The following is a 9,560-nucleotide window of genomic DNA, read 5'->3' on the forward strand; positions in this document are numbered from 1 at the left end:
AAGTGCATGCTGATAAGAGCCTGATATGGATGTCTCCTCAGAGGTCTACAAGAGTCTGACATACTCAGAGGCAGATGCTCACAACTAGCCATTGAACTGATCATGGGGTTCTCAATGGAGGAGTTAGAGTGAAGACTGAAGGAGCTGAAAAGATTTGCGGCACCATGAGGAGAGCAACAATACCAACCAACCACAGCTCCCAGGGTCTAAACCACCAGCCTGGGAGCACTTAGGGAGGGATCCAGGGCTTTAGCTGAATATGTAAGAGTGGAGGGCCCTGCTGGGCATAGGTGGAAGAAGAGAACCTTGACCTCATGAAGGCTGGACGCCACAGGGGGTGGGAATTTTGAGGGTGGGGAGGTGGGAGTGGGGGGGTAGATAGAGGATGCATCCACAGAGAAGAAGGAGGAGGGGTAAGGGGATTGGGGGTTCCTGGGTGGGTGGGGGATGGGGTAAGGGGACAACATAGGAAATGTAAATAAAACATCCAATAAAAAAAATGTTTTAAAAAAAAAGAAGCCTGGGGTACACATAAAGAGCAATAACACGGGGCCTATGGATTGGAAGTAATTAAAACAAAACAGAACCTACCCAATCCAGGCTTACAGCTCTTCACATAATATACCAAGTCTGTGTGTCTTGTATAGATGCTAGTTAAAATATTTACTTCATTTACAACCAGCTTGTATTAACAGTTGTCAAAAATAGAGGACAAAGAAGAGGCTGAAGCCAGCCACGGAGCTCATCCCCCTACTCAAGCACAATTTCTATCTTTGTGAAGAAGGGGATCCCAGACAGGTAACTGGGACACACCTGCCTCAGATTCCTACAAGTGGGCAATCAGAGGTGTGAAGCACCATGTCTTCATTTCACTGGACTTTACCAGTCACTGGACTACTCTGTGGGCATGTACCTTAACATGGAATTTACCAGCTCTCTGCTCCTCTCTTTTCCAGAGACAGCCTTGTCTTCTTGTGCAGTGATAGCCTAGCCCGTAGACAAAATGGTGACGGTTGATATGAACAGATTTGGACATAGTGGGCACCTGGTTACCAGGGCTGCCTTCAGCTCTGCACTTGGCAGTTGAGATTGTTACCAACAGTGACCTCTTCATTGACCTTAACTACATAGTCTACATGTTCAAGTATGACTCCACCCATGGCAAATTCAACAACCCAGTCAAGGCTGAGAATGGGAAGCTTGTCATCAATGGGAAGCCTATCACCATCTTCCAGGAGCCAGATCTTGCTAAAATCAAATGGGGTGATACTGGCGCTGAGTATGTCATGGAATCCATTGGCATCTTCACCACCATGGAGAAGGCCAGGGCCCACTTGAAAGTTAGGGCCAAAAGGGTCATCATCTTTGCCACTTCTGCTGATGCACCCATGTTTGTGATGGATGTGAACCATGAGAAATATGACAACTCACTCAAGATTGTCAACAGTGCATGCTGTGCTACCAACTGCTTAGCCCCTCTGGCCAAGGTCATCTATGAGGACTGTTTCTTCATGGAAGGGCTCACGACCATGGTCAGTGCCATCACTGACACTCAGAAGACTGTGGATGGCCCCTCAGGAAAGCTGTGGAGTGATGGCAATGGGGATGCCTAGAACATCATCCCTGCATTCAATGGTGCTGCCAAGGCTGTGGGGAAGGTCATCCCAGAGCTGAAAGTGAAGATCATTGGCATGGCCTTCTGTGTTCCTACCACCAATGTATCCACTATGGATCTAACTTGCAGCCTGTAGAAACCTGACAAGTATGATGACATGAAGAACATGGTGAAGCAATCATGTGAGGGCCCACTGAAGGGACATCCTGTGCTACATTGAAGACTTGAAGACCAGGTTGTCTCCTGCAACCCTGCAACTTTAACAGCAACTCTCACTCTTTCACCTTTGATGCTGGGGCTGGGATTGCTCTCAATGACAGTGGTCTAAAGCTCATTCCTAGTATGACAATGAATATGGCTACAGCAATAGGGTCATGGACTTCAAGGCCTACATGGCCTCCAAGGAGTAAGAAACCCTGGACCACCCATACCATCCAGGACACTGAGAGCAGGAGGGAGGCCCTCAGTTGCTGAGGAGTCTCTGTCCCCAATACTGAACATCTCCCTCACAATTTCCAACCCAGTCCCCCATAACAACAGAAGGGAAGTAGGGAGCCCTTCATATTCTCTTAAATACCATCAATAAACTTTTGCTACACCCCACCCCAAGAAAAACCCATGGAATTTACCATTTACCTAGTACTTTTGTCATTTGCAGTGTCCCTGTATGAAGTAGGACACCATTTCTCTATGAGGATGTGCCAGGCAAGAACCAGGGCCTTCATATGCTCTGCCCTCACTGCATGAAATTCTTTTCCTTCACCTGGGAAATTTGTTACCTAAATCCCCAGCCTACATCAAAATCCAACACATCAGAGGGAGAGTCAACTATGGTTTCAACATGTCTAGGGCACACAGCAAACAACCAAATTGAGCCTTGGATCCCAATGAGGCAGGCCTGAGCATTATTTGGTGGATGCTGGAAAAGCAGGGTGAAGCCTCTGCTCTCTGTCTTCCACAATCCCCTCTTGCCCTACTGCTGTGTACTCTGTGTTCAGACAGAACAAGGTAGTTGCTACCAGAGATTGCTCTATCTTGGACTTTCAAGATTCCAGACCACAAAGCAAATTAATTTCTTTCCATATGCACTTCACAGTCTTGGATCTTTTGTCATAGCAACAAAACACAGATTACAACCCTGCAGTGCACATAGCTCCCTTGTGTATAAGAACACAGCCAACCTCCACCATAGGGAAGACTCTAAACCCTGCTTCTACTTCCCTAGATCCTCTTGCACTGGCTGCATTTTGATGTTCTTTAGATGTCTACAGGCTCAGGAGAGCAGGGCCGTACTCTCTCCCAGGGTCACCACACATAGGAGGTCTTCAAAAATGCTGGTTAGACTGGCCAAAGGCTATCTCACTCCCCTCAAGTCTATAAACAAGACCCTTCTTAAATCATTCAACTCTATGTTCTCATATAACTCAGGCTTGGCCTAACACCTCCCCATCCCCACGCCTATGTTATATAAGTCTATGTGTTTATGTAATTTGCCTGGTAGTTAATTTTAAAAGTAAAGATTGAAAGTGTTTTGATAAGTCAGAATAAAGAAGCTTGTTGTGAAGCACACATGACTACCAATTATTCTACATCGGCTGGTGACACAGTGAAGTTTGCTGAAGACTTAGAAAGGCTTAAGCATTTGACTTTTACTGGACAGCTGAGCCAAACAGAATTTATATTTAGTAACTGTATGGGCAATTAGGTGCCAAGTTCTGAGATGTAATTGTGAGCTCTCTGCTGAGTCCACTGGTCTCTGTTTGTATGACCTTGCATGTTGAGGACTGTGGAGGCCTGTAGAATGTGCCAACTGGGAACTTCTCTCTTCTGTACAGGGTTGGGAATGGAGAGAAGGGCATAGTGTGGCTAAGCAAGTGCCTACTGCTGGGTGATCCCACACTACTCTGCTTTTGATCATGGTGTCTTATCACAGCAACAGCAATCATAACTAAGACACATGGAAAATACCTGTGTATGCACAACGTGGCCAAGGAAAGACAGTGAGGCGCCTTGAGTCGTACTCTTCTATATAAATATGTGTGTATAGACATTATATATGTTTGTAAGTGTCTGTGTGGGCATGCACACATGTGTGCATACATGCATATGTACAAAATTATTTGACATTTTATTTCATTTTATTTTATTTGTATGTGGACTGTGCCTGCATTAGTGGCTTATACAGTCATGTTTTCTTTCCCTGTGGAGGTCACAGGAGAGCACTGGATCTTCTGAAACTGTAGTTACAGATGGTTGTTAGCTGCCTGTGGTTGCTGTACTTAAATCTGGTTCTTGTTTACAGCTGAGACCACCTTATATTTTTTGAAACAGAACCTCTTTCTGACCATGGGGCTTGCTAATTTGGCTAGATGGGCTGGCCAGTGAGCCCAGGAGTGGACTACCTAGTGCTGGAGTTACCAGGGGGAACTTAGTACCTGGCTATCCTCACAGGTTCTGAGGGCTGAAACTCATGGACTCATGTGAGCACACTCAGCAGGTGCTTCACTGACTAGCCTGTCCTCCAAGTCCAATATGTTACTTTCTTGAGAACATGTAGCTCACACTGAAGGACTGAAGGGAAGTCAACTCCCAGGAGGAACATCTACAGAGCCTCAGGAAGTCTTCTGTGAGATGTAAGAACAGTGACTTTCATCCGTGTTCATTTATCTGCCATGGAACCATTCACGGGAGCGTGGGTTTATAGGTGATTTCACAATTATAATACATTCCAATGTCATGTTGTTTAGTTTTTTGTTTAAATTGTTTGATATTCATCCATTAGGAGCTTGTTCGGGCTTCCTCATGGGAGTTTCCAGAGACATTTGTAGGTGTGTGTTCATGTGTTCCTGTGCTTCTATGAGTGTGTGTCTGTGTAGGGACAGAGGTGCCAAGATGTTTGTGTCTCCGTGTGTGTGTGTGTGTGTGTGTGTGTGTGTGTGTGTGTATAGATGACAATTTTGAAGAGTCAGCTCTCTTCTTCTATCAAGTGGGTTCAGGATTTGAACTCAGGTCTTCACCTTCAATCACTGCACCTTCAGTCACTGAGCTGTCTCCACAGTCTTCCTCCTCACAATTTGAAACAAGATCTCTTATTGAACCTGGAGCTCACATGTGATTAGTTGTGCATGCCACCAGCTTCAGGGGTCCCAGGACTTTATGCCTGCATAACAAGCACTTTGAACACTTATCCATCCCTTTGGCTGCCCCTGTTTATGTGTGTGGGGCTGTGGAACAATCCCCGGAATCTGCACATGCTAAAAACAATACTCTGCCACTGTTGTAGGGAACTAATGACAAATGCCAGGTAAGAAACACAGTTTCTTTCACAGTTTGAAGTGACACAGACCATGACGGTGAGCTAGGCACAGTTCAGACACTGGAGGTGGTTGATAACAGCTACAATTAGGAAACAGAGAGGCATGAGTGGTTGTGCTCAGCTTGTTGTCTCCTTTCAACCCTGTCTATGATGATAGTCCACACTGCCACATGAAAGGCAGTCTTCCCACATCAACTGATTAGCCTGAAATGTCCCACACAGAGACTTCTTTCAACACCAACTCTCAACCCAGTCAGGATGATCCTCAAGATTGACCATCACACACTACAAACAAGATGAGATTACATTTAAGAGCTTCCTGTCTCAAGAAATGAGTAGTACAACACCCAGCTGACAATCTCCTTTGTACCAAAAATGTCTTCCTTAGGGTAAGTAGGTTGATCTAATCTTGAGACTATCTACACACTGCACTGTCTGTGACCTGTGCAGTAGTGTAGTTTATGGGCAAGCAGTTCACAGTAACCTGTAGGGATGTGGACAACCGAGAGTCTATGTATGGGGTGAATCCCTAACTCTACTGCTCACTATTCTCACCACATGGACTCTGCTGTTCAAACCCCTTTATGACGTGCTTACTGACAGAGCTGAGAGGGGGACAAGGCAAGCAAGAAAACAGGAATGAGCTACCATGGAGTGAAGCAGAATTTGTGGTACAAAAACATCACCAGCCCCCGAGGATACCCATATGGCCAAACAGCCAAGGACTACCCTGGCTGAGAGTTACCAATGGGAAATGGTGTCTCCATGTCCTCAGCTTCCAATCCAAAGTCCTCAGAAGCTTGGACAATTGGAGCCAGGAGAGGTGAGGAGAGTGACCAGGAAACAGAGGTGACAAGTGGCACAGGGCCACAGGGCATTCGGCTCAGCACAAGGGCTGCTTAAAAAGGGCAGCTCTAAGCTCTTTTTGGCTAAAGTACAAACAGAAACAGAACAGTTCCTTCTCTCCTAAAACTGATGATATCAGACTGTCCCAGGCTGTTTGTTTTAAGATCGGGAGGGGCCTCCATATTCATGCCTCTATGCAAGTTGGAAGGGGATCCAAAGATCCTAGTTTCTTGTCCAAAGGATTTGGAGCTGTGGGAGGCAGGGTTATAGGTGGATTTGTCTGGGCTCAGCATTACAATGGTTTATAAGGAGGAGGATCTGCTCTGAGAAGAGCATTTAGCACTCTCCACCATGAAGGGGACACTTCTTCTGCTGGCCTTGCTGGTGATTGGAGAGCTGGGCTTCCAGACAAGTGAGAGCGGGACCCTCGCTCACCCATCTCAGTCTCATGTAGATCTCTAAGTGGGGCCTGAGATAGATCTAGGGGTCCTCAGGAGGCCACTGGCAAGAATCTGCAGAAGAAGGTTGATGCTTTCTGCTCAGGGTGACAACAATTGGGTGGGTGGTACAAAGAGACAGAGGTGAGCTGGTGATGATACTCATGATGAAGTGCCTGCAGATACACAGTTGAAGCTGAGGCGAGTATGTGGATTTCATTAAGGTCAGATATGGATTCCTGTCCACTCATGTATGTTTTTCTGCTAGAATTGTGTGTATTCTGGAATGAATGTTGTATCTGGGAGGCTGAAGCTTTTGGGAAGGCAGGACTGTGGGCATGTTCAGTTAAGACATTTATAGATGAGGCAAGGTAACATGAGTCTCTGAGTCTGTCAGCCTAAACTACCTCTCTCTCTCTCCCCAATGATGTAGCACTCATTTTTACATATATGAGTACATTGTGGCTGTTTTAAGACACACATCAGGTCCCCTTTCAGATGGTTTGAGGCACAATGTGGTTGTTGGGAATTGAAGTCAGAACCACTGGATCTTAACTTCTGAGCCATCTCTCCATTTCCCAGCCTGTGGTCTTTTAAGGATGTTTTTCTGTCTGTGTTTGCAGCAGAAGCATGCACTCCTTTCTTCAGTATATATTCAAGTCTTGCCTCTGGAAGCAGTTTCTGGTTGAAGAAGGAACTCTTTTCCTTTGAACCTACTGAAGAGGAAACAGCAGCCTTTCAAAAAATCCAAACCTGCTACCAGGAGGCAGGATTTAAAGCTAAACTTGAAGATATGAAACTTATGGTAATGTCCTTGCTACCTCCACTCACCCATGCAGCAAATGGTGGAAGGATGTGTACAAATGCCCAATGTAGCCATTAATATGTGTAGGTGACCAGCAGCCAAAAACTCAAATCCTTGCCCACCATAGGACATGTCAAAGCAGCATGCCAGGGACACATCCAATCTGCTCATTCCCAAAATTAACTCCCACATGCTGGGTAAGCCTTGAGTTCTCACCAAAAGTAGGGACAGGGGACTCCTTTGTTTGACCTCTGCACATGTGCAGTACCCACAGATCTACTCTAAGATGCACGAAACTTTGGTCTACTTTGCAGTGTCTTCTTTGGAACATCCCTTCAGTCTACTCCCCTGCCTCAGATGATTCCCCTTCTGCTGGCATCATGTGACCTACAGCCAGAACCTCCTACCATGTCTGAAATGTCACCCCACACCAAGAGAGTGTCTGCAGCTGTTCACCACAGCTCTCTCCTGATGTCTCTTGTTTGAATCCTATCTGGATTACAGAGATAAATAGTTTGAACAGTGCAGTTGTGTCTTGTTCCCACAATACTTTTAGTTTGAGTGTCAGGTCCTTCTACACCATTGTGCTATACATAAAGGAATTTTTTCTAACACACCAACATGGGGTAATGTATTTTTAACATGACCATACATCCACTGTGCAAGGACAGAGGTACTCAGGTATGGGAGACATTACCAAAACTCATACTAAGCTATCTTGTCTTTCTCTAGACCAATCCCCCATCATGCCTTCCAGAGCCTTCTCCCTTTCTCCCCTGCCTGACAATGGAAGCTTTGAGGATTCCTACTGAAGGCTGTGGGTGGCCTCCAGTTCCCATGAGGCAGAGTCTGTTGCTGCATACTGAAACACTGCAGGAGATTTTTTTTTCTTGTGGATGAGGAATGGTCTCATCCTAGGTGCCTGGGAAGTCCTACTGAGGTGTTGCACCTTACCTGTAGCCACCTAAGTCCCTGTCTCTTTTTGTTTTCCAGACATCAATGCTTCTTAGCACAGAATGCAAGACATACTATGCCAAGCAACTTACAACGGAAATTAAGGATGAGCTTTCCATGGTTTGTGGGTATTAGAAGTTAATATGTCTCAGGCAGCTCATCTTTGCAACTTGTCTAATCCAAACACTATCTTGTTGATCTGTCCTCTTTATCCCCTGAAGTTGGATTCCTGACACCTGTGCCCTCATCCTTCAGTCTAATAAATGCTTGCAGCTCTGTTCTGTGCCCCATCTTTGTGCTGAATGGGAGTCTTCAGAGGATCCAGGAAACAGTGAGAGAAATGACTTTTGTGGACACTCAGACCAAGGTGACCTCCACTGTCTAGACAGGTGATGATGAGAGAGATACTGCGCCCCACTTTTTTTGTTGCTCTGTAGCCCAGGCTGCCCTAGAACTCACAGAGATCCATGTGTGTCTTCCTCCCCAGTGTTGGGCTTATAAATGTGAGCCCCCACAGTCTGTTTACTGCAGTTGTATGACACTGTGGAGACTGGGGTTGTCTGATGGTAAATAGCATGTAAGCAGTCTCAGGCTTCACCAGGCTGGCAGGACAAAGGAGGTGCACAGACACTGACCTCATGTGTTGGCTCCAGGATTTATCACAAGACTGCGGGCTCCTCATGTCCAGTGATAACAGTGGAGTAACTCAGGGATCACATGGATGCTTCTCAGATTCTCTAGGTTTGCTAGTGAGAGAGTCATCATTTGGCACAGTCTGGTTGACTTAGCAAGTTCCAAGACAGCCACATAAATGTAGACACACCCTTTGTCACGAACAAAACTAAGGGGCTGAAGAGATTGCTTAGCACTTAAGCTATGGCTGCTCTTCCAGCATATTTGGCTACAATTCCCAACAATCACATGGTGTCTCACAACTATCTGTGATGTGTAGGAGGATATTTGTTCTGCCACATTGTATTCACAATGAAGTTTGGTGATTAGGCAGTAGAAGAGGAGTGGAGCAAGGAGAGAAAAAGAGGAAGGGGAGGAAAAATAGAGGAAGGGGAGGAGAAGAAGGAGCCTATCCTCCTTGGAGAACCACCAATGGATTGAAAGCTGTCTTGGGTAGCGACTTCTATCAAAAGGTTAGAACAATTCTAATTGTGTGGGCATCTTGATGATTGAGCATTTCTAAATACATAAATCATTTAGATAATCATTAAGCTTTAACAGTCTCATTTCTACCGGGTACTATGGGGGTGGGAGATATTGTCATAGGTTCAGCCGAGTTTTGTGGATGCGGCTTGATGAATTGGCAGAGCCATCCTCCACATTGTCATCTTGTGGGTGCCAGGATCTGTGCATCCAGCTAGCCAAAGCCTCAGTCAGAGCCAAGGAGCAGCAGGAACTTGGTGGCTGCCCAGAAACAAGCTGGACAAGGCTCCATTTTGTAAATATCACCACAAAAAGTGGTGCACCAACTCAAGGAAAAAAATTAACTAGAAATTTAGGACTTTTTACCTGAGAGTTAAAGTTGCATGTTTATTTAAATTGAGTAAGTCAGTAGAGGTGATATGAGTCACATGA

At 45.7% G+C, this 9,560-nt stretch overlaps 1 protein-coding gene and 1 pseudogene across 1 annotated transcript; both read left to right on the plus strand.

Annotated features, from left to right (window-relative positions):
• The first annotated feature begins 1,003 nt into the window (after positions 1 to 1,003).
• Positions 1,004 to 2,025, plus strand: LOC114636350 (annotated as a pseudogene).
• A 4,103-nt stretch (positions 2,026 to 6,128) lies between these two features.
• On the plus strand, positions 6,129 to 8,093 carry LOC114636349 (secretoglobin family 2B member 2-like; the record flags this gene model as incomplete). The annotated part of the gene is made up of 3 exons (XM_028784482.1): positions 6,129 to 6,189; positions 6,838 to 7,019; positions 8,013 to 8,093. Coding segments are annotated over exons 1-3 (324 nt in total), but the record flags the coding sequence as incomplete, so codon positions are not given.
• Positions 8,094 to 9,560: the final 1,467 nt, after the last annotated feature.

This window comes from Grammomys surdaster, unplaced genomic scaffold, assembly GCF_004785775.1.
Source record: "Grammomys surdaster isolate TR1022 unplaced genomic scaffold, NIH_TR_1.0 123593, whole genome shotgun sequence".
NCBI classification, from domain to species: domain Eukaryota; kingdom Metazoa; phylum Chordata; class Mammalia; order Rodentia; family Muridae; genus Grammomys; species Grammomys surdaster.